Consider the following 26176-nt stretch of genomic DNA (forward strand, 5'->3'; position numbering starts at 1 on the left):
ACAAAAAAAAGACAAGTGTTCTAATTCTGCTCACTTTTCCAGTGCTATGAAATAGCTTCCAGTGCTATGCTTTAGCAGATGTTAAGGCACACGAGCATGCGTGTGTGCACACACACACAATTAACCTGGGCTTTCAAGGTAAAGGTGATTTTTAACAGTAAGTGAGAAGACAACTACTTTATAAAAGAAACTTATGGAAAGAGCGGTTGGAAAACTGATGATGAGGAAAAAATATTTCCATCATGCTGTGATTTTCCTTTTGCCAAAAATTATATAAGGATATGGCTTATCCATCTTCCTTTTTGAAATCTTCAAAATGGATGGTTTTAGTGGGTTTTGAACTCATTTATTAAGGAGTTTAAAATACAACACTCGGGGCACCTGGGTGACTCAGTCGTTAAGCGTCTGCCTTCGGCTCAGGTCATGGTCCCAGGGTCCTGGGATCGAGCCCCACATCGGGCTCCCTGCTCTGCGGGAAGCCTGCCTCTCCCTCTCCCACTCCCCCTGCTTGTGTTCCCTCTCTCGCTGTCTTTCTCTGCCAAATAAATAAATAAAATCTTTAAAAAAATAAAATGTAACACTCGTAAGTTTTTAAGAACTAGATTAATATCATGAAAGAAGATATCTACTAGGTGGTTTTAATAAAAAGATTTATAGAGAGAATTGAAAAATGAGAACCATAACTTCTTAAGTACAGCTAATGATATTCTTCCCATTTGAGCCATGTCATTATGAGGTATGTTTTACAACTGATAGCTATTAAAAGCAAGAACTGAAATAAACCAAACTTATAACTAATCCGGTATTTTGTTCTCCTAATAAGTAACATTAAATTTAAAATTGTTTTAAAATGTTATTTACTTTGCCTTTACCATATCCTTTTTATTTTTATTATAATATTCATAATGGACTTATTTGTGAGAATTATCAGTTATCTGTATAAACAACCATCTTAAATCTTAGTAGCTTAACACTACAACCATTAATTTAGCTCAAATTCCTGAGTTTGGCAAATTGGGCTGGGCTCAGCTGGATAGTTCTGGTTTGAGACAGGTGTGGCTGATCTCAGCTCAGCCTGTTCATGTATCTATGGTCAGATAGCATATTGACAGGGACTTATCTAAGAGGGGCCCAACTGAGACAGCTTATATCTGTTCCATGTGGTCTCTCATCCTCCAATAGACCAAGCAGGGTTCCAAGAGCAGCGAGAGAGCAAGTCCAATGCACACATATGTTTCAAATCCCTGCTTGCATCACAGTATGTAGTCCTTCACTGGCCAAAGCATTTCATAGTCAAGCCCAGAGTCAGTGCAGATGCTACAAGACAAATACTACAAGAAGGTGTGGTCAAATTAGGGTTATTGCTACAATCAGTCTCTCTCAGAGGGCTGAATAAATCTGGATCACAAGATGAAGTACCCATTCTCACTGGGATTTCTCCTGGTTTGATGCTCACGTAAATGCTCTGGCTGAGACAGTGATGGTGATAGGTCCTAAGACCTATACTATCCTTTGTTCCAGGACAGCAAAGAAAGAGACTCAGAAATACTCCCCGATACGTGGTACTAAGGACACTGAGATGGTCAAAAAGAGGTGTCAGTGGGCTGGTCTGTGAGAGACACCTCAGTTAAATACAAAGAAAGACACCAAAAAGGGGTGAAATGCAATCAATGAATGGAGACTAGAGGGCCCTGTCTGAGGGGCCATCATAACCTGGAGCTGGGGCAAAGACAGTGCACACAAAAAGCACACAATTCATTTACCAACCACTTTTAAAAACTGGAAGCCCACAAAGTACGGCAGGCAAACAACAGAGCATCAACAGCTCTACATATGACCAGCAACTGATAGGCCCTCAAACTGGCTAGACTGAATAATCAATTATTGGAAAGCACTGGTGTTCAGTGAAAAGAACTAAGAAAACCTGGACTGACATATTTTTCTTCTTCTGACTCTACCTTTAAAAAGAAGGGTAAGTTGGGGCGCCTGGGTGGCTCAGTCGTTAAGCGTCTGCCTTCGGCTCAGGTCGTGATCCCAGGACCCTGGGATTGAGCCCCACATCGGGCTCCCTGCTCCGCGGAGAAGCCTGCTTCTCCCTCTCCTACTCCTCCTGCTTGTGTTCCCTCTCTCGCTATGTCTCTCTCTGTCAAATAAATAAATAAAATCTTTAAAAAATAAAAAATAAAAAGAAGGGTAAGTTAATACCAGTTTTTGGAAAAATAAAATTGTTGGTTTCCCACTGCAGGTTTATGATGCTTCCATCAAATCTATACAAAGAATAATAATCAAGACTCCTAAGGCTTCTAAACATAGTTCATAGGATACCATAGCCATATAACAGCAATCCTTGGGCTGGTTCCAGTCTATGAAGAAGTTCTTAGTACCAATCACTCTATAAAGACCATCTTCACCCTTGCCCTTCCTGGTAATGTTACTGTTTATTTACTTATTGTTATGACTCAACCTGGGTTTCCTCCCCTTAAAAGCAACCAGCCCTGGTGCACCTGGGTGGCTTAGTCGTTAAGCGTCTGCCTTCGGCTCAGGTCATGATCCCAGGGTCCTGGGATCGAGCCCCGCATCGGGCTCCCTGCTCTGCGGGAAGCCTGCTTCTCCCTCTCCCCCTCCCCCTGCTTGTGTTCCCTCTCTCGCTGTCAAATAAATAAATAAAATCTTAAAAAAAAAAAAAAAAGGCAAACAGCCCTGCTATTAGTCATTACTAGTGAAAAAGGATTACAGGGCGCCTGGGTGGCTCAGTTGGTTAAGCGACTGCCCTCGGCTCAGGTCATGATCCTGGAGTCCCGGGATCGAGTCCCGCATCGGGCTCCCTGCTCAGCAGGGAGTCTGCTTCTCCCTCTGACCCTCCCCCATCTCGTATGCTCTCTCTCTCTCCATTCTCACGCTCTCAAATAAATAAATAATATCTTTAAAAAAAAAAAAGAAAAAGGATTACAATAACGGTTAACACATTTGAGTTTACTATGTCCTGCACTATGATGAATATTTGCTTTCATCATCTCAATATTAAAAATAATACTGAAAAATATGCACTGTCACTCCCCATTTGAACAATGAGAAAACTGACAGTTTAAGAAGTTATTTAATTGGCCCAAGGCCACAGAGCCAATAAAATTAGACTTTTAATTTTAATCCAGGCCTGCTGAATTCCTAAATTCGTTTGTATTCTAAAAGGTTATCTTTCAAAGAGTGATCTACCCAAGCAGAAACTGGGTAACTATCATTCAAAGAAGTTATGGTGTTTTCTGCAAAACTGTCATTAAATTTCTTTTAAATCCAAGGTTCTGATTTCTTGGAACCTGTAAGAATTAAGGATTTTGATTTAAAAAAGATGGAGTTTATGTGGTGGCTTTTAAATGGAAAGAAATGCGTGTCTCCATAATGAGCACTGGGTGTTATATGCAACTGATGAATCCCTAAACTCTACCTCTGAAACTAAAAAATTAATAATAAATTAAATTAAATTAAAAAATTAAAAAACTTTTTTAAAAGAAACGTGTCTCCAGGGGCACCTGGGTGGCTCAGTCCTTGGGCGTCTGCCTTTGGCTTGGGTCATGATCCCAGGGTCCTGGGATCGAGCCCCACATCAGGCTCCCAGCTTGGTGGGAGGCCTGCTTCTCCCTCTCCCACTCCCCCTGCTTGTGTTTCCTCTCTCGCTATGTCTCTCTCTGTCATATGCATAAACAAACAAAAAAATCTTATTAAAAAAAAAAGCATCTTACACCATGATCAGGTGGGATGCAAATCAGGAACTGTGATATACCATATTAATATAATGAAAGACAAAAAAATTACATGAACATCTCAATAGATATAGAAAAAGCATTTAACGGGGAGCCTGGGTGGCTCAGTGGGTTGAGTGTCTGCCTTCGGCTCAGGTCATGATCCTGGGGTCCTGGGATTGAGTCCCGCATCGGGCTCTCTGCTCAGCGGGGAGCCTGCTTCTCCCTCACACTCTCCCTCTGTGCTTTCTCTCTCTCTTTCTCAAAAAAATAAATAAAATCTTTAAAGAAAAAAAAGGAAAAAGCATTTGACAAAATACAACATCCTTTCATTATAAAAACTCTCAGCAAACTGGTTACAGAAGAAATATACCTCGGCATGATAAAGGCCATATATGACAAGCCCACAGATAACATATTCACAATAGTTCAAAGTTGAAAGCTTTCCCTCTAAGATCAGGAATAAGAAAAGGAATCCCACTCACCATTCCTATTAAACACAGTCCTGAAGTCCAAGCTAAAGCAATCAGGCAGGAAAAAGAAATAAAAGTCATCCAAATCAAAAAGGAAAACTGTCTCTGCAGATGATATGATCTTATAAAAAATCCTAAAGACTCCATTAAAAAAAACTGTTAGAATTAATAAACCAATTCAGTGAAGCTGCAGGTTACAAAATAAACATACAAAAATCAGTTGTATTTCTATATACTAACAATGAAACCACTGAAAAAGTAATAAAGAAAATAATCCCATTCACAATAGCATCAAAAACAAAACACTTTAGGAATAAATTCAGCCAAGAAGGTGAAATTTCTACACACCAAACACTGCAACTTTGATAAAAGAAACTGAAAACAAAAAAACGGAAAGATATCCTGTGTTCATCAATTGAAAGAATAAATATATTTTTTAAAGATTTTATTTATTTATTTGACAGAGAGACACAGCGAGAGAGGGAACACAAGCAGGGGGAGTGGGAGAGGGAGAAGCAGGCTCCCCGCCAAGCAGGGAACCCGACGCAGACTCGATCCTGGAACCCTGGTGCAGGGCTGGATCCCAGGACCCTGGCGCGGGGCTCAATCCCAGAACCCTGGGATCACGACCTGAGCTGAAGGCAGACGCCTAATGACTGAGCCACCCAGGCACCCCTGAAAGAATAAATATTGTTAAAATGTCCATATTATCCAAGCCACCTATGGATTCAATGTAATCCCTATCAAAATTCCAACAGCATCTTCCACAGAAATAGAAAAAACAATCCTAAAATTTGTATGGAACCACAAAAGTATACTCCAAAGTAATAGCCAAGCAATCATGAGGAAAAAAAGGACAAAGCCAGAGGCATCATACTTCCTGATTTTAAACTACTCTACAAAACTATAGATTTTAAAACAGTATAGTAATGGCATAAAAATAGACATATACACCAATGGAACATAATAGAGAGCCCAAAAATAAACCCCTGCATTTATCTGACCAGGTGCCAAGAACACTCAATGAGAAAAGGACAGTGACTTCAACAAAGTGTTCCGAAAACTGATTACCACATGCAGAAAAATGAAATTGGACCCCTATCTTACAGCACTCTTGAAAATCAATTCAAAATTGGTTAAAGACTTAAATGTAAGACCTGACACAGTAAAACTCCTCTAAGAAAACATAGGGAAAAAGCTCCCTGACATTGGTCTTGGCAATGATTTTCTAGATACGACCTGAAGAGCAGGAGCAACAGTAAAAATCAGTAAGTAGAACTATACCAAACTAAAAAGCTTCTGTACAACAAGAGAAACATTTTAAAAAAATGAAGATGGGGTGCCTGGGTGGCTCAGTCGGTTAAGCATCTGCCTTTGGCTCAGGTCTTGATCTTGGGGTCCTGGGATCAAGCACCATGTCAGGCTCCCTGCTCAGTGGGGAGTCTGCTTCTGCTTCTCCCTCTCCCTCTGCCTCTTGCCCCCCACCCCAACTCCTCCTCTCTCTCAAAAAATAAAATATTTTAAAAAAAAAATGAAGACAACCTATGGAATGGGAAAAAATATTTACAAACTATATTTGAGAAGGAATTAATATCCAAAATATATAATAAACTCCTACAACTCAGTAACGAAAATACAATCGAATTAAAAATGGGCAGAGGAACTACATACATTTTTCCAAAGAAGACATAAAATGGCCGTCAGCTCTTTTTTTCTTTCATTTACAAAAGGTAGGTTATGTTTATTTAGAGTCACAAGCAGTCAACTGTGACTCAAAACCACAAAGATACCATTACTACTTTACTCTATTCCAAGCCCTAGGGTGGGGCCCAGACTGGCAGGAGTGATGCTTGGGGCTCATTCACATGATAAGATGCTCAACATCAGTCATCATCAGGGAAACACAAATCAAAACCACAATGAAATATCAACTCATGACTTTGAGAATGGCTGTTGTCAAGATGACAAGAGATAACAAGTGGCAAGGATGTGGAGAAAAGGGAACGCTTGTACACCTTGATGGAAAGATAAATTATTAGTACAGTACTACTGAAAACAGTATGGAGGTCCCTCAAAACACTAAAAAGAAAACTACCATATGATCCAGCAATTGCACTTCAAGGTATACGTCCAAAAGTAATGAAAATAGGATATCAAAGGCATATAAGCACTCCCATGTTTACTGCACCATTATTCACAAAGGCCAAAATATAGAAACAACTTGTGTCCATTTATGATAAAAAAGATAAGATGTATATATGTGTATATGCAACAATGTAGATGGACCTTGAAGGGCAATGCTAAATGAAATAAGTCAGACAGAAAAAGACAAATATTGTATGTTATTACTTACATATGAAATTGAAAAAAGCCAAACTCATAGAAACAAAGAGTAGAGTGGTGATTATCAGGGGCTACAGGGTGGGGGTTGGGGAGAGGGGGTTTAAGGGTACAAACCTGAAACCAGTAGATAAGTCAGTCCTGAAGATCTAATGCAAAGCAAGGTGATTAAAGACAATACTGCATTATGAACTTCAAAGAGGTTAAGAGACTAGATCTTAATTGTTCTCACCAGAAAAAAGAAATAATAAATTTGTGATGTAATAGAAGTGTTAGCTAACAGGGGCACCTGGGTGGCTCAGTTTGTTAAGCAACTGACTCTTGGTTTCAGCTCCAGTCGTGATCTCAGGTCCTGAGATCAAGCCCTGCACCAGGCTCCACACTCAGCACGGAGTCTGCTCAAGATTCCTTGCCCCCCCCAAACCTCCTCCCCTGCCAGCCATGAGCTTTCTCTTTCTAAAATAAATAAATAAAATCTTTTTTTAAAAAAGGTGTTAGAATCACAACAGTGGTAATCATATTGCAATACATAAATGTATCAAATTAACATGTTGTATACCCAAACTAGTGTAATGTTATGTATGTCAATTATATCTCAATAAAAATTTAATTTTCTTTTAAAAAAAGAAAGGAACTCACACCATTTTCCTCTTACATTTACCATTTCATTGCACATCCTGATACCCAGAATTAGAATAGCCACCAAGCGGCAGTAGTAGTACTGTGTGCCAGACCCTGTCCTGAGCACTTTAAAATTTTAATTTTATTGTCACAATAACCCAATAAGGTAGGAACTATTATCCTCATATTGCACATGAGGAAACTAAGGCAAACAAAGGTTAAGTAACTTGTCCAAAGTTAAAAAGCCAGTAAGTGGCAAAGCAAAATTTTGTACCACGGCAATCTGTTCCCTCCCAAATCCATGCTCATAACCACTACTATACTTTACTACCTATTAATCATCTATTTTGATGGGGAGGTCATTAAAATTAGTAAGTATATTCCCCATTCAAATATTTATTTAAGTATTAAAGTCTAAAGAAAATCTTATTCTCCACTTCATTTCCTGCCTACCTAAACAGCAATTTTTCTACATTCCCAACAAACTTTGCATCAAATGCATGTTTATACTCCATAGATGTGTCCCTTGAGTCTTTCTTCTATGTCTTTCTTTTTAAACACCTTCCTTGTCACCAGGCTGTCTGGGCAGTATTTCCTACAGTTGTGCTAGAGTTGCTAGAGGGAGCTCGCCCTCTAGTGGTCCCATGCTGATATGCAGCCAGATTAAGCATTCACAGAAAGTGCTCCAAGGCCTTCTTTCCTATTACAGTTTCAGTGGCAGAGCACACATAAGAAAAAAGAAAATATTGGGGCGCCTGGGTGGCTCAGTCGGTTAAGCATCTGCCTTCGGCTCAGGTCATGATCCCAGAGCCCTGGGATTGAGCCCCACATCGGGCTCCCTGCTCTGTGGGAAGCCTGCTTCTCCCTCTCCCACTCCCCCTGCTTGTGTTCCCTCTCTCGCTGTGTCTCTCTCTGTCAAATAAATAAAATCTTTAAAAAAAAAAAAAAGAAAGAAAATATTAAAAAGCAATTAATCCACAATGGGTCTTAATGCATTACTGTATTTAATGGAGGGGATGACACTATCCCCAGACTGATAAGGCAGAACATGAGGTCACTGTGGACAATTATTTTACTCCCAGCTCCAATATAGGCAATTCAAGCATAGCAGAGCTTTTTAAAAAACATACTACCCCTGTATCTTATCTTTCAAAAGGGGACTGAAAATGATTATTACAAAATTTGAAATAAATGCCAAACCATAAAATTTCTGTGAAAACAATCACAAGGCTATTTATATCCTCCAGGCTTAAGGAACCTGGAAGTAAAGATAATAAATCACTCTCTTCGTTTTTCCTTTCTCAACAGAATATGTGCTTGATGGGCAGCTCCTGAGTAGGAGTCCTCTAGTCACAAACCATATATATTCTCTTCATGTACAGTTAAGAGGCAGTAACAGAAGTGGATTTTTTAGATGCTAGAAAATAACTAAAACATAACCAAAGTACAATGTAATCTTAGACAGTTATAATAATCAAAACGAGACAATAAGCTACCAAACCTACCCACAGCTGTGTTTTACGGTATCATTTTTCTTTTCCCGGGTCATAGGGAAAGTACCAAAGTAAAATTTTTCTTCATCACTGCTTTTCTGATCCCTAATACTGACGGACTCGGGAGCACATAAATGAGATTTTCTCCAACTATGACAAAGCATATAAGGAATACTTACGTCATGTAGCGAGGAACAACCCTGAGAATGAGTAAAAGAAGGAAAACACTCAACTTACTGATTTCTAGTCCTTCTTCACTGAAATCACTGTTTATTCAACAAGTGAGCATCGGCTATATAGAAAGGTATACAGGAAGTACAGTGAGTAGATAAAAATGCAGACATGGTCTTTATATTCAAAGAGTTTACAAACTAGTAAGAAAGAGTTTCGACAGCAACCCAAACAAAACAAAGGAGATCATTTTTCAGACTGGGAGGACAGGTGACATTTCATGAAGTAGTATTTACACTAGCTTTATGATTGGAAAGGATTTCAACAGGCAGGAAGGTATTCTAGGGCAGAGGGAATTTTAGCAAGCATTCAGTGCTCATGGTGCTAATGGCATCTGAAGAATGACTAGTACCCTAGTTCCAGGAGCATACTGTGAGTGGAAGAGAAGACAGAGTTGAGGATGAAATGGTACTATGGACTTTATTCTGTAAGCAAAGGAAAATTGCTGAAGACAATGAACTGGGGAAGAAAGGGCATGAGCAGGGCTCGGTTTAGTAAGATGATTCTGGTGGTAACAGGTAAGCTGAATTGGAGCTGGAGGAAAAGAAAGCTAGAGGCAAGCCAACTGCCTAGAAGGTTATCAGAACGGAGGAAGTGGAGTAATAAAAGTTCACACTACAACTGTGAAGACAGATACAAATGTATAACTGCGGGGATTGAGCTAAAAAAAAAAAAGATTGTCCACATTCTTCCCCAAATAAAACCTGAGGTTTAGGATACACTTCTATCAATGACAGTGCCTCACCACCTCGGTAATGGTAAGAAAGGCCATGGGTGGGAAAGCCATGTAGGCCCTATTCTAGGAAAGCAAATGGAGGTGCATCAGAACCTCTGGAGGGGACAGCATGTTACTTTAAAGAAAAAAGAAAAAAAAAAGGCAAGCACATATATCATTCTAATTCACCTTCTGTGAAAATCACTGAATGAGAACTCCAAGATCTTCTGGTTTCCAAACTCTGTGACACTGACTTTAGTTCCATCTCTTACACTGATTCCCCTCATTTAAGCTGCTTATAGTTCTGGGATGTGAGAGGTGGCCTAGATCATAAAGACAATCTGAAGTAAATGAAATGAACTATACCAGCAAATAAATAATTCCTATAAATCATCTCTATTAGGAGTGCTCTGTGGGTTTAGAACCATAAAGACAGAAGTGTAACCTGAACTTAAAAGCCCTATTTCTTGAAAAAGAGTAACAGACATTAAAATGTCTGTTTATTACCTACTGGCCCATTTATATTGGGTCAGTTAAATTAAAAAGGCACTGAAGTAGGCAAATTAAAAGATAAAGGAGACACTACCTTTTTCCACATTTTTAATTACCATTATTGCACCAATACAGCATATGCTTTATATACATATATTTTAAATTTCATTTTCAATTTTCCAGCAATTCAAATACATAATATATTATCATCTTGAGAATACAAAGAACACAACATGGAGGAAGATTGAGAAAATAGGTTCCCAGTAGTTAGTCACTAGTGATTCTATAGAACTTTCCATTTAGTGTTTTCTATTGGAATTTTAAAAATGTCCTGCCATGGCTCTGTAAGAATAGAGCTGCCTGGAACAGGAGGCAATGAAAAAAATGGACCCAAAGTTTAAAAGAGTCAGGAAGGAAATACAGGAGAGAGAATATATTTTGAAACTAAATATAAGACTCCCTTCAGCCAGAGTGTACATATCCAAAGAAGTGCTAAGGGAAGAAATGATATCCTCCCATTTCATCCTCAAAATTGCCCATTAACAAACAAAATAGGTAGTGCCCATTCACCTAAGAAAGGAAACTCTCTTCACAGCATCATAAAAGGAATGGTGGGGTAGAGGGAAGGGAAAGTGGTGGGAGAGCAACTTGCTTCTGAGATACCCCAGGTGACGGTTTATCAAGGCCATCACGTGGGCAAAACTATCACAGCTAGCGTGCCAGGGACTCTCCGACTTCCTCCATACATGACGATGTAGGTAATAGCAGCTTTCTAGTGAAGAGCTCGATGGACTGAAAAATAAATGTTTATGGAAAGGGGCCAGATACCCAGGCAGCAAGGCAATGTGGGTACTGAAAGAGAGTTACGTGCTTTCAACCCTTCTGCTCTACATATCCTGTTAAAAACTCTAAACCCTTCAACTTCAGGTCAAATAATGGGGCAAATACAAAGTAATGCCACACTTCAAATGCAGCAGATAGATGGAGCTGCAAGAAAGTAAACGCTTCTCTACAACATAACTTGGGAAACACGGCCCCTTGAACCTCCTTCATCCAACAGACACCCACTGGTCAAAGTTGTTGCACTATTCAGCAAACAAAAGAACAGTGAAAGTGCCACCAACAAAACCCTCTGAGCATAGGAAGAAACATGTAAACACATGAGAGGGTGACGGAGCTGCACCTGCCACTGGATGTTCACTGAACAGGGTAAGCCTGAAGGAGGATCTATAACACAGACCCAGGAAACAGGTCTTTCTTCATACCTATCCCTATCAAAACTCTGTATTTGTAAACACTGAGGTCAGCCAGTCCATTTTTAGGGTCTTAGGTTAATGGAAAAGGAAATTTCAAGGTTTCTGTTTCCCCTGAAATTGTTAAGTAGGGCACATGGGGTCATGAGATGATTTGGAAATAAACTAAAGAATTGAAAAGACAGAGAAAAATTTTACAGATGGTAGAGTTCATTTCCCCCGCAAAGAGACCTGGCCTTCTGAGCCCTGCATAGTCAGCCACAAGTATGGTAAGACCCATTATTCCCTGCCTTAATAGTGAACAGGAGATAAGAGATACTTTCTTGGCTGTACAGTAAGTAACAACACAGGGGAGTGATATAAACCAGCTTGAATGCAATGGAGAAGCTATGAAAAAGATTGTCCAGTAATTTTGGTTCTGGGGAGAGAAGGGGTTCCTAGCTTCCCTCACAGATTGGTGCCCTCAAGGTCCTTTTTTTTCTTCAAGCTGTCCTTAATGTCCTGCCAATGCTATTCAGAACTGGACCCAGTTGGATGGCTGTGGTGCCTGGTTTGGAACAGAGCTGCAAGACAGGAGAACAGAGAGAAAGCCAGAGGAATTAGGACAGCTACTCCATTCTTCACGTCATAGCTTCCAAGAAACTGCTACCCAGAATGTCTGAAACTACACCTCACTAGAAATTCTAATTATCAAGGCGTGAAATATCCCACTCAAACTTCATCCTACAGCTTTCTTACCCCGCCATCCCCAGCACTCCTCTACTTCCTTACCTAGAATTCCTGCCAAAGACTCTGTATGACCTGCAAATGCCCTGCTTTCCCAGTTCAAGATTTCATTTGACTGTAACACATCCTCTGTACTCTGATTGAGAGTATGGTGGTTTCACTAGGCTCATACCTGGATGCAGTGCTAAAGTCTCCCCACAAGTCACTGCTTGCAGAAACTGGAGCCGGTGCTGGTGTCGTGACAGGAGCAGGAGAATCCAAATCTAAAAGGATATCTGAATACACAGTAAAGAGATGAGAACAGAAAAGGGAAAACATAATAAAAATCTTAGAAATAAAAGCTTAGGGGTGCCTGGGTGGCTCAGTCATTAAGCGTCTGCCTTCGGCTCAGGTCATGATCCCAGGGTCCTGGGATTGAGCCCCGCATCGGGTTCCCTGCTCAGCGGGAAGCCTGCTTCTCCCTCTCCCTCTGCCTACCACTCCCCCTGCTTGTGCTCTGTCAAATAAATAAAATCTTTAAAAAAAAAAGAGAGAGAGAGAGAAACTATTAATATACACAACTTGGATGAATCTTAAGGGAAGTATGCTGAGTGGAAAAAGCCAATCCCCAAAAGTTATGTACTCTGTGATTCCATTTATATAACATTCATGAAATGACAAAATTATAGAGATGGAGAAGAAATTAGTGATTGCCTAGGGTTAGTGAGCAGGTGTGGGGCAGGATGCAGGAGGTAGGTGTGGTTATAAACGGATGACATGAGGGATCCTTGTACTGATGGAGCTGTTCTGTATCCTGACCATGGTGATGGATCCAGGAACCTACACATGATAAAAGTGCACAGAACTAAAAACACACATATACACACAAATGAGAACACGAAAATCTGGTGAAATCTAAGTAAGATCAGTAGGTGGTATTGATGTCAATTTCCTGGTGATATTTGACTTTGGTTTTGCAAATGTTACCATTTAGGGGAACTGAGTAAAGGGTACACAGGATTTCTTTGTGTTATTTTTTACAACTGCATGTGAAGCTACAATTACCTTAAAATAAAAAGTTTAATTCAAAAAAATTAAAATTTTAGACATTATCCCCAGTGCCTTCTGGAGACACTTATGAGAAGAAGTAGGTTATAACCACTTTTACCTCAAAAGTCCAGAAAGAGAAACTTTACTCTTAGCAATCAATGATAAGAATGCTCTGCATCCCTGCAATGTAAGTTAAAACTACAGATTCTAATATCTGCTTCTCTAACCTTTGGAAAACTCTTTCCGAGTTCTAATGTTCTCATTTTGAAACGGAAATAACTCTGTTTTTCCCATCAGATAGTACAGAAGGGTGAAAATATATTCACAAACCCAGATGCTGTCTAATTTTCTCCCAACTGCCTTTGTGAAGAAACAGAGAAGATTAAAAGAAATAACATTTACTGAATGGCTACAACGTTCCATGGACTGTGCTAGGTGGTGTCACATCATTTCTCCTTTACAATCCTGGGGTAATTCTAAGTCTCCATTTTATAGATAAGGATATTGAGACAGGGGTGCCTGGGTGGCTCAGTCCATTAAGCATCTGCCTTCGGCTCAGGTCATGATCCCAGGGTCCTGGGATGGAGCCCTGTGTCGAGCTCCCTGCTCAGCGGGAGGCCTGCTACTCCATCTCCCACCCCCCCTGCTTGTGTTCCCTCTCTCGTTGTCTATCAAATAAATAAAAATAAAATCTTTAAAAAAAAAAAAAGATATAAAATAGCAGAGCTATGACCAAAATCTTACTCCATCTGACTCTCAGGCCTACTAGCATCTAACCAAGGTACAATGAAGAAAATACTCTTTTTAATATCTACTCATTTTCTGACAAAGAACCTACCAAATACCATGACTCTCAGTTCACTAGAAAAGCTTTAATTCCTTACTAGACGCTGCCAGAATCACCTTGTCAGTACCAAGTGCCATTTCATGCAAAAACATCAACACACTCCTTGGCAAACAGGTGCTACCCAATCAAAACCTAAGATATGATGATTTCTCAAAGTTAAAAGTAATAGAGAGAGATTTACCTGCATCGCTACCTCCATGGTTAGATTTTGGAATGGGTGGTGGAGTGACATGATTGCTGATGGGAACGGAGGTTGGTGGGGGAATAGTGACTTTGCCTCCAGGTGGGGGTGGGAGCAAGCTTAGGCCCCCAGCCCCTGTAGTCTTGGGCTTAGAAGCACCTCCTTTCTTAGTTGTAATGTTCTACAATGAGAAAACAGAGAAGAGAAAGACAAAGTCACAAGCTTATTATAAAAATACAGGGAGTGGGGGAAAGAAATCATACTCACCCCAATACTCAACTTGATGGTCTGTCCTTCCTTGAAGCCCAGATCCAACTTAGGACGATTGTCCATGTCCTGAGATTCTTTGGAAATCTCAGATTCCTGCTTTACCCACCTTCAGTAAAAGAGTAAATTATCTTAATTTGGGATTACCTAAAAGCAGAGTCCGACACACAAATCCGAGTGTAACTAACTTATATGAAACAAGATTCCAGAAAGCAGAGTGAGGAAACATGAAGAATGAGGAAGGAAAGGAAGAAAAGCCATGAAAGAGGGCAACAGGGTTCAATGGTACTGAGGAGCCACCCAGAATACATATTTAACTTATCCCTCCAAAGGAGGGCATTTAGCTGCCAAACCCCATCCTCCATGGTTGAGGGCTACCCCTGAGGGAGTGTAATTAATTTCTCAGTCCTTCCAGGCTGCTTCCTTATGCCAACGGAGTGGAATTCCACAATTTCAGAGTTCTGAGGCAGAAAAGCTGAGTTATGCCTATGCCTGCCCTTGAAGTAGGAAGCTGACATTGTGCACAGTGCTATGCACCACAGCTGTGCCAAAACCAGGCAGGCGGAAGAAATGTTGAAACAGACATAAAACATGTCAGCTATACAAAGTAACAAAACTGGCACACAACTCCCCATGTAGCTCCCATACAGTCCTGCTATTATTATATGCCTCCCTCAGCCACTTAAAAGCAAGTGCCAATTCCCCAGAGACATAAGCAAAAGCATCTCAAGACACTGTACAAGGGACCAAAAACATGTTCCAGGTTTTAAGGAAAGGTCAAAGCAGATACAAAGATAATGTAAGGAAACAGCAAATGGGAAGATTCAAATTCATAATGAACTAGTTTACCAAATACAGAAACCAGGAGGTAAAAGAGATAGTGTCCATTCAACTGCAAAGGAGCACTTCCAAAACCTTTTAACCAGGTAACTAAAGGACAAGTTTCACTCACTTGAAGTGATCTTGCAAGGAGACGTTAAAGTCAAAGGCATCACCCCGATCTGTGAAGCCAATGCCAATGAAAGCACTACGCCCTGTGAAAAAGACAGGAATACTCAGAATAGGAAGTGTCCCTTAGGGAAAATTCCACCCAGTGAAAATTAACAGTCACCTTAACTAAATCAAGTCGGGAACATAAAACATTTTCTCACAACCCAGGGGTCCAAAAACTACATACAGCCCAAGGGCCAAATGCTGCCATCGCTTGTCTTTATAAGTAACATTTTACTTGAACACAGCTACACCAATTTGTTTACATATTATCAATGGCTGCTTTCATACTACATCAGCAGAATTAAGTGGTTACAATAGAGAACAAAAATCTAAAATGTTTATGATCTGTGTCCAAACAGAAAAAGTTTAACAACCTCTGATATAGACTATGGAGAAAAGATAGACTGCCCTAGACATAGATGATTTAAGACAGTCCCACCAAAACCCACCACAAACAATGAATGAATGGGCAATATGTGTTAATTCTTTGGTTAGCTAGACATTTTGATTTATTTACATCTACCTATTAATTACCATGTCTTGAACTTGCCTTCATATCTATTACAAGTAACATGTTAATCCTTGTCCTTTAGCAACTATAGTTAACTATGGAGAAAGGAGAGGAAAAATTTAGTAAACTGAAGTAAGATAAATGCAATTAGGACACACTTTCATTGAAGTGCATTTACCTATTTTCCTAGTATCATCCCATTCAAAATCCCAGACTCCTTACCAGTACCATCCTGGATCCGGATTACAAAGTAGCGGCTGGAATCTGTCACTGTCTCCACAGCAATACCAGGATATTGTTCTACCGGTGCCTGAGCAAAGAGCTCCCCTGACAGGTAAGAAAAGACTTCTTTGAGCAAAGGAAGCAAAAATCTAAAACCCCAGTTAACAAATATTTCCATTCCAGTCCCCAACTTAAATGTACTTAGAAAAATGCACCAAACTAATACTCTTAATATGTTAAAGAGTCAGCAGCAGATTACCTGAAACTTTATCCTCAAGTTTGATATAAGCGATCTTCCCTTTTGAAGTGATTCGGAGGCGACCGGTCCAATCAGGCTGGTCTAATTTCCAGTCAGATGCCCTAGGATAGGAAAATAGGAAGTCTCAGGTCCATATCTTTAATTACTAAAAACCTACACAGAATCATTTGCCATATTCCTGTTTTGCTGTCCTGGTTGCTTATTCTTTCTACCTATTAAATAATCAATAAGAATAACGCATGATCCCCTCTACATAGATGTCTCATTATTACATATAGCCCAAAGCAAACAAATCCTTACTACGTAAGGATTATCCTATAAGCATCAAGAAAAACATGTAAAGTACAAATACAAGCAATTTAAAAAAATTCTCATGATACTATTTCCATACTGCAGATAATAATTTATATAATAGTGGGGCGCCTGGGTGGCTCAGTCATTAGGCGTCTGCATGTTACTTTGTATAGCTGACATGTTTTATGTCTGTTTCATGTTTTATGTCTGTTTCAACATTTCTTCCGCCTGCCTGGTTTTGGCACAGCTGTGGTGCATAGCTCGGGTCATTCAGCTCGGGTCATGATCCCAAGGTCCTGGAATAGAGCCCCACATCGGGCTCCCTGCTTGGCAGGGGGCCTTCTTCTCCCTCTCCCACTCCCCCTGCTTGTGTTCCCTTTCTCAGTGTCTCTCTCTGTCAAATAAATAAATAAAATCTTTTCAAAAAATAATAATAATTTATATAATAGTATTTGACCGATCAGGTAACAACAAAGTCTACTAAATGAATTATACTAGGTAACAGAAGCCATCCCAAATCCCTAAACATATCATCATCTTTCACTGAATTCAACCAATATTTACAGTGTGTATTAAGTCACAGGCACTGTTCTAGATGCTTGGGATACAACAGTGAATGAACAAAACGAAGACTTCTACCCTCATGAGGTTTACATTATAATAGAAAACAGATAATAAAAAATAAACATAAAAAATAAGTAAAATAATTAGTATCTCAGAAGATGATAAGTGCTAAAATAAAAAGAAAATGCAGAGGCAGAAAAGGGAAATTGGGAGGGTAGTGGGAGAGTAAACAGGTTGCAACATTCAAGAAGGTGGTTGGGGAGACCTTATTAACAAGGTGAAATGTGAGCAAAAATGTGAAGGAAGCAAGAAAGTTACTCATGCAGATATTGGAGGAAGGAGGTGATTCCAGGATTGGAACACTTAGTGCAAAGGTGCTAAGGTGGGGTTGAGTCTGGAATGTTTGCCCTCAAAGGAAGCCACTGCAGTAAGAATAAAATAAAGGGATGAAGTGGGAGAGATAACAGAAGGCCAAATTTTACAGGTCTTGTAAGAATTTTGGCTTTGACTCTGAGTGAAGGAGAAGCCATTACAGGTTTTACACAGAGGTGAAATATGATCTTTCTTTTATTTTATTTGTTTTAAAAGAGTAGTTATTTTTTTAAAGACTTATTTATTTATTTGAGAGAGAGAAAGAGAGGGAGGAAGAGAATCTCAAGTAGAGACTCCCCACTGAGCGTGGAGCCGGACACAGGGCTTGATCCCATGACCCTGAGATGATCATGAACTGAGTCAAAATGAAGAGTTGGATGCTTAACCTACTGAGCCACCCAGGCGTCCCAATCTCCCTTTTATTTTAAAAGGATTACTTTATTGTGTGCAGAAGCAATGTAGGGATGTAAGTACTGAAGCATGGGGATTAGTTAAGAGACTACTGCAGTAATCTAGGAGTCATGATGGTGACTAGGAACAGAGAGCAGCAGAAGTGGCTAGATTCTGGATATATTTATTTAAAGTAAATAAGCAGGATTTTCTAATGGATTTAATGTGAAGTCAAGGATGACTCTGAAGATTTTAGCCTGAGCAAAGGAGCTGCCAATACATGACACAGAAAGGCTATAGGTAGAGCATGTCTGGGAAGAAAGATCAGGAGTTCGGTTTTGAATATGTAGAGTTTGAGATGTCAAATAGATTTTCAAGCAAAGCTATAGAGAAGGCATTTGAATATGAGTCTGGAGTTTAGGAAAGACATGTGGGCTAGAGATAGCGACGTCCATGGAAACATTACAAAATACTGAATACTTATAATCTGTATGATAAATGAATTTGAATGAAATCTAAGACGTTATTTAAATATGACCAATTTTACAAAGCACTGCCTTGTGATTTTGTTTTGTCAGCATGTGGAAAAGAGAGGGCAAAGTAAAAGTTATTAATAACTCATCCTGGGACACCTGGCTGGCTCAGTTAGTAGAGCATGTGACTCTCGATTTCAGGGTTGTGAGTTCGAGGCCCACGTTGGGTGCAGAGATTACTTAAAAATAAAATGGTAAAAACAAAACAAAATTCATCCCTTAGAAACCTGAAAATAAATACTTGCAAGTTAGAAAGGTAACAATAAGGTATATCTAAACAAGAATAAGTTTAAGGAGAGGGTAAGCAAAAGGTGGAAAGGAGAAAAATGAAAATGAGCACAGGTTTTGAACAGGATTTATAAGACAAATCTTTGTCATGTCCTCCTCTCTTGATGCCCTGCCTCAAAGAAGCTCAAGTACTTGAATCTGATCCAGACTACAATGCTCTAAAGGTCCCTGTATTTTAATTTTTTTTTAAATGAGTCATTACTTCTGTCATGCCACCATGAGCTAAACATAGTGTATTGAATATATTAGGAGCAAGCCTACTAGATGTGTTTCCTGGGACAGGTTCCTTGTCTTATTTATCTTGTATGTCTAGTGGCCAATATTTAACAAATTCTCAGTAAGCGAATGGATATTCCCAGCAGCAATTTCCCTCAGCCCTGAGCCTTAGTTCCTTTCCTGCTCCCAAAACCTAGCCTGAGGAACTCTTGGTTTCGCTGGTCTTCTGAACAGACTTCACAAATTTTCACTTACCTCAGTAATAAATCCTTACAGCAACCATATGGAATAGGCATGAAAAGCCTATCATCTCTGTCTCTCTAAGTGAAGAACAGTAACACAGTAAGTAATGATGTCTAACTTTGAAGTCCAGCATTCTCATCACATTAAAACAGACTATTGAGTTTACTATTGATTAAGCTGAGGAGGAGGGCAGTGATGTATATAAAAACGGTTTTAGAGGTTGGGAAACTATTTCTTAATCATTTATAACTTTCTCATCGACCTAAATTGTCAGTGAAAGCCTGAGAAGCAAGAGCTCACCATAGGTGAATCAAAGTCATTCATTCCCTCTAATCTTATTAGTCACTCAAACCAAGTATTCCTCCTGCTTCCTAAAAAGCCCCGTTTTTCCTTTAATGGCAGCCTAAAGAAGAATCATGCTCATAATATAAAATGGGTTCTGTAAACAAGAAGATTAGACAGACAAAAAGACATAAAAGTAATATTTATTAAGCATCTATTACATGCCAAGCATTATGCCCATTCTTATGAAAATTAAGTGAGAGGATATTGCAAGATAAGTAGTAGTATATCCATTTCTACAAATGAGGAAACCACAGTTCAAAAGAGTTAAGTGTCGGGGTGCCTGGGTTGGCCCAGTTGGTTAAGCATCTGTCTTTGGCTCGGGTCATGATCCCAAGGTCCTGGGATCTAGCCCCGCATCGGACTCCCCGCTCAGTGGGGAGTCTGCTTCTCCCTCTCCCTCTACTGCTCCCCATGCTTGTGTGCTCTCTCGTTCTCTCTCTCTAGAATAAATAAAATCTTTGAAAAACAAAAAGAGTTTAGTGCCTTGCCAAAAGCAAATAAATGGGAATCTTGATGCAAACTTAGTGCAGCTCTCTTCATTCACTATAGTAAGAGTGGCTAATGAAAAAATGCCTTTTGGAGGATAAGAAATGTCAATAATAAGCATGGAAACCATAGATAACAAGAAAAAGAGGAAAATTTAAAAAATGTTTTGATGGCTCAGTGCAATTAACTGATATAAGGACAAAAGGCTATGGATAAACTAGAAAGTGAAGGTAGAGAATGCAGATGAGAGAAGGAAGGTCTTTAAAAAAAAACCTTAAAGTAGAAGAAGAAGAAGAGAACCCCACTTTATGGTGTATCAAATCCTTTAGGAAGGCTTTACTACTAAAGTTGGAAGTCATGAGCTATTTCACCTATTTCAATGCTAACTTACGTGATTAAGTGTAATCTACAAATTTCTTCCACGTTTACAGAGTGCCCACTATGTGCCAGACACTGTACTAGACCCTGGTACTATAAAATTAGAAAAGAAACAAGCTGTTCACAGATAGTCTAGAGAAACAGATGGAGCAATCAATTACAATACAGAAGGAAGAGCACTCGCTATGATAGAGATAAGCATAGGTGCTATGGAAGCACACACAGAACATACCAAAGCCAGAATGCAAGGGTCAAGGGGGCTTCCCAAGGAAGGTGATGTCTCAGCTGAGTCATACATATTATTACCTGTAACTACCATCAAAAAGCATGTAGATTCCTATTCATGGTCAATTTGGAGTCTGATTGAAAGCCTGGAATTAGGACTACCTCCTTTGCCAAAAGGCACAACCCACAGGGTCTAATGCACAAGTCAGCAAGTACAAAGATACTGATTCATGATGAATGAACATCCTGTAAGGAGGCAAAATAATGGACACAGGAGGAGGACAACAGCCAAAATAATTATAAATGCCAAGAGGAAAATCATGATGGTGATGTGGATCAGAGAACAATAAGAACAGTATCTTATATACTTATATGCTGCTTTACTGTTTCCTAAATTCTTTCACATTTATTATATTATTTCATTTAACCCTCCAAAAACTTCTGTGAGGTACATAACTAGAGCAGGCTTTATTATCATTAACTTTTTTTTTTCCTATTTCACAGATGAGAAAAACTAAGGCTTGGAAAGGTTAAGAGATTTGTCCCAAATCATATAGCTGTTAAGTTGTCAGGGGTCATACTCATATTTCTTAACATGTAACCCAGTTAACATGTTAACTCTTTCCACTACATGACTTCATGACCTCCTACAGCATCCTCAGAACCTCACCATCATTGGATTACAAGGTGGTTAGCTGGCCCTACAGAGAAAATGCTGCATTAACTCTGGAGAGAAAAAGCTACGGGAGAGGTTAAGAAGGGAGGGGGGTAAGGAAAATAGAATATACTATGTAATCATCAAGACAATGTACTGAAAAAAAAAAAACAGAATAGACACCGACTGGAAAACCTATAATCATAACCTTTGCCCACTAGCAAAAGAACTGAAAGGAAAACCAAATGGTGGATGATATTCGGTAGCAAGACTGACAACAGCACAGAAGATAAACTGTATCACCTACAGAATGGCCAACACAATGACTACTCACAAAAGCGCACGGGGTACTGGAAATGTGTACGAGAGGGAGGACGGGAGGGGGTTTCGACAAGGGTGACAAACTGAAGGACGCAGGAAAAGAACGAACCAAAGGTGACTGGCAATGGAGCAGGCACGACTGGATGTGGATGATGGGGAGCAGATGGGTAACCCAGAGGGGCCCAAGGGAGGAGGGGTGGGAGGGTGCAGACGGTAATTTTTTTTTTAAAGCGGCGGAAACCAGGATGTCATTCCACAGTGGGGAAAGAACAGGAGGGCAGGGCGATAACAACCCAGGCAGGGAGGTTAGCGAGGTGACAACCCAGAGGTGGCAGTGGCAAGGGACTCGCAGCGTGCTACCTGAGGAGGAAACTGTCATCCCCGACCCGGTATGCGTGTGCTGCAGTGTATCGGGGTTAGTACCTGTAACCGCGGTTGGAGGCCCGGGGAGGAATCCGGTAAACGCTAACGTCTGGCTTCACACACAAAACAGACTCGTACTCCAACTCGGTCGCCATCTTGGCTCTGCACTCCGCGCCACCAGGGGCGGGGCGTAGGAACGGGGGCGGACGTAGAAGGTGGGAAGTTGGGCAGCGCGCAACTTCCGCTTACGCTACTTCCGCGCGATTTTAGTTTGGTTCTTGAGATTAACCTCCGGAGGTACGGGTCGGGGAAGCCATATTGAAACCTGGAAATCGTGAAGCTGCGCAGTTCGCCATCTTGGGTAATGGCAAAACGGCCTTTCCAGTGCGTGACCCACATTATAGAAATCTCCATTCCCGAAAGGTGATTAGGGAAAGCTCCATCTTGCCCGCAGTGCTTAGGGAGCAGGAGGACCGTCTTGAAATCTGGAGAATGTTTTTCTGACAAGAACCACTTTTTAACCATAGTTTCCCGGCAGGAAAGGGGTATCTGCCTGTTGGTAATCCCGAACCGGGTACCTACAGTAAATATATGACCCAGCAGTAGGCATGGTGGATTTTAATCCTCCAGCGTCTAAATTTTAAAAATGCCCAGCCTGATTAGTTGCCTAATAGCACCTTTTAATCTTGGATTTTACAGAACAGCACCTGTTGAAATAGTTTGCCTCACTTTCAGTGTGCATTCTGGTTATCTTTTTTGAAAATGTGAACATCTTAAACTCTTAAATGGGACCAACTCAATTACTGATAAATTCGGGAAGCCTGGGGCACCTGGGTGGCGCAGTCGTTAAGCGTCTGCCTTCAGCTCAGGTCATGATCCCGGGGGTCCTTGGATTGAGCCCCGTGGGGGGCTCCCTGCTCAGCGGGAAGCCTGCTTCTCTCTCTGCCACTCCCCCTGCTTGTGTTCCCTCTGTCTCTGTATCTCTGTCAAATGAATATATAAAATCTTTAAAAAAAAAAAATTCAATACGACTAATGAGCTATTATTTAATGACCGCTATTTGCTCCAAATCCTATTGTAATGATAAATCCTATTGAACTCTTTCCATAAATATGTTCTTTGTACACTTCGCATGTAAATTTGCCACAACACTATCACTTTGAACCAATTTAATTAGCAGGGATAGAAGATGTCAAAACCAAGTTACGAACTGAAGTCTGTCTGACTACAGTGGCAGTGGTCTCCGCCCCTTCATTATACTGACTGGTTGAAAACCTGTCTTTAATAATAGTCTACCTGGCAAAGTGATAATCTTAAAATTAAAAAGATTTACGATATATATCCCTGGCAAGGATGTGGGAAATAAGCTACTCTCATACACTAGTACCAGGAGTGTCCATTAATACAACGTTTTGAAGGGAAATTTAGCAGAATTGATCAAAATGTTGTGTATAACTTTAAATTTAGTAAAACCACTAATAGGTATCTTAGAGACTTTTTTTTAAGATTTTATTTATTTGACAGAGAGAGACACAGCGAGGGAGGGAACACAAGCAGTGGGAGGGGGAGAGGGAGAAGCAGGCCTCCCGCCGAGCAGGGAGCCCGATATGGGGTCCATCCCAGGACCCTGGGATCATGACCTGAGCCGAAGGCGGGCGCTTAACGACTGAGCCACCCAGGCGCCCCTCTTAGAGACGTTATTGTTTTTAGATTTTATTTATTTATTTTGGGAGAGCGAAGAGGAGAGAGAGAGAGCACACGAGGGGAGGGGAGGAGTAGACGAAGAAGGAGAGAATCTCAAGCAAACTCCACCCTGAGACGGGAGTCGGACACCTCGCTCCAGCTCACCACCTGAGATCATGACCTGAAAAGAGACTCTTAACCAGCTGAGCCACCTAGGCGCCCCTACAGACATTCTTATATGCACAGTAAAGTAGGTACAATATTTATTACAGCATTGTTTGTAATAGTAATATGAAACAACATGAACATCTATCAATAGAAAATATATATTAAAATATATATAACATGGGATGCCTGGGTGGCTCAGTCAGTTAAGCATTTGCCTTCAGCTCAGGTCATGATCCCAGGGTCCTGGGATCCAGTCCCACATTGGGCTCCCTGCTCAGCAGGGACTCTGCTTCTCCCTCTACCCCTCCCCCCGCTTGTGTGCGTGCTCGCTCTCTCTCTCTCACACACTCTCTCTCTCAAATAAATAAGTAAAATATTTAAAAATATAACATAAAAAATATTTTTAAATATACCTTGATATAACGGCATGATAAGAAAAGATCCATGATAAAAAACAAACAAAAAGAAAGCCAATAAACTTTCACTTAAAATTTCAGTAATCCTCAACTACTTCTGGTTCCAGAATTGTCCGTGTTCTTCATACTCTTCACACCTTTACATGCATTGAACCTTCTATCTTGAACAATTTACTCTAGCCTGTCAATTTGACAAACTGATACATTCACATATGTGCTCAAATAATATCTCCTCTGTGACTTCACCAGGTACTTTTTTTTAATTCCAATGTAGTTAACATACAGTGTAATATTAGTTTCAGGTGTACAATATAGTGATTCAACACTTCCATACGTCACCTGGTGCTCATCACAGCAAGTGCACTCCTTAATCCTGATCACACATTTATCCCATCAACCCCCACCCCCAATAACCATCAGTTCATTCTCTATAGTTCAGAATCTGTTTCTGGGTTTGCCTCTCTCTTTTTTCCCTTTGTTCATTTGTTTTGTTTCTTAAATTCCACATAAGAGTGAAATTTACCCACAGTAAAAACACATTTTATATTAGAACCCAATGCACACATATATACTTGAAACAAAGTTTTCCCAAAATGATAACCCTATTAAACATGATAGCAGTTTATAATTTTTACCGTGTTCTGTTCTATTTTATGTTATTGTTCTCAATCCACAAAACTGATTTCAATACCTAGTAGTACATCTTGACTCACTTGCTCACTATTTTACAGGTTAAAGAAAAAGTAATGAAGAAAGACCAAGCATGTTTCTGATAATTAGATCATATACTAAGATTATTATGTACATTGTACTCTGCCTTTTGAAAGAGTCATCTTACAAACTCTCCACTGGCTGTACGATAAAGTCTAATTTTCTTAGCTAGATGATTCTTCATAATCTTGCCCCAACCTTTCTTTTCAGGCTCACATAGAGCCACTTTTCTCACACCATCTTCCTTTCACTCCCAGTGTCTTCTCTAACTTAATCACATTGCTGTAATTTTCCAAACCCACCATCTTTGTTCATATTTGCACAGACTGAAATTCCCTTCCCATTCATTCCTTGGTAAAATGCCTTCAGATGTAATTTAAATATCAATTTATCTGAGAAGTTTTTCTCAACTTCCCTAAACCCTGCTCTATTCTCCCACAGCATTATTTATACTTACGTTTTAATTCTTATCACATTGTATTCAACTGTTTATAGGTACAAAGGCAAGAAACATGTTTGTGTTTACCCAATATCCATCACAGTTTTCAGAATGTAGTAAGAACACCATACTTTTTTGAATGATTGTTTCTGTCCATTTTTACTGGGATAATTTGTTCTTTCCCAATCAAAAACTGCTAAATGTCTTGGCTGGAAGTCACCTCTGCCCACCAGTAGGGGGTATCAGCTACACAATTCAAAAGTTCCGGACTGGAGACTAGATTAACTGTCCCAGAAATCAAGCTAATTTCCTCCTATGTGTGATTTTCCAAGTATATGTGATTTAACCAAGTTCAACAAAAGCACTTTTGTTAGAAATGACAGACACCTCATCCATCTCAAATTTTGATTACTTTTAGATATATTTTAAACATGAAAATAAAAGTCAAGGTTTCTTGACTTTTTTCCACCAGTAACATATTTTTCAGCTCTTTATTCTTTGCGCACATACAAAAAGCTATTTATCACAGGGTTTTCAATTCTGATTTACCTTTGCTCAGGGTACTGTTATCTTTCATGAAATCGTACTTGTTAAAGTATAAATGTTCTAAGTCCTAGGGTGGCTACAAATGCAGTGATAAAAGTTGTAATGAGATTTCAATCATAGTTTATAAATCTTCCTTACTTAGAATGGACC

The 26176-nt window shown here is 39.9% G+C and overlaps 1 protein-coding gene across 2 annotated transcripts; it reads right to left on the reverse strand.

Annotated features, from left to right (window-relative positions):
• Positions 1-10195: 10195 nt before the first annotated feature.
• Positions 10196-22278, reverse strand: NECAP1 (NECAP endocytosis associated 1). 2 transcript variants are annotated; one of them, XM_036116531.2, is made up of 8 exons: positions 22124-22278; positions 16391-16491; positions 16132-16236; positions 15358-15439; positions 14406-14514; positions 14139-14319; positions 12254-12356; positions 10196-11918 (listed from the first exon to the last, which is right to left on the reverse strand). In XM_036116531.2, the coding sequence occupies exons 1-8, from the start codon at positions 22216-22218 to the stop codon at positions 11870-11872; spliced, it is 825 nt and encodes a 274-aa protein (XP_035972424.1). In that variant the 5' UTR covers positions 22219-22278; the 3' UTR covers positions 10196-11869. The 2 variants fall into 2 exon arrangements, with proteins under 2 accessions (XP_035972424.1, XP_077931686.1); XM_078075560.1 differs by lacking the exon at positions 22124-22278 and adding an exon at positions 19303-19367.
• Positions 22279-26176: the final 3898 nt, after the last annotated feature.

Source organism: Halichoerus grypus, chromosome 6 (assembly GCF_964656455.1).
Source record: "Halichoerus grypus chromosome 6, mHalGry1.hap1.1, whole genome shotgun sequence".
In the NCBI taxonomy this organism is placed as follows: Eukaryota; Metazoa; Chordata; class Mammalia; order Carnivora; family Phocidae; genus Halichoerus; species Halichoerus grypus.

Coding starts and splice junctions, on each gene's coding strand:
- NECAP1 (XM_036116531.2), bottom strand. CDS start 22,218: ATGGCGACCGAGTTGGAGTACGAGTCTGTTTTGTGTGTGAAGCCAGAC. Junction 16,492..22,123: donor GCCTCCAACCGCGGTTACAG/GTACTAACCCCG, acceptor TTCCTATCCTAG/GGCATCTGACTGGAAATTAG. Junction 15,440..16,131: donor CCGGATCCAGGATGGTACTG/GTAAGGAGTCTG, acceptor TCTTTTTCACAG/GGCGTAGTGCTTTCATTGGC.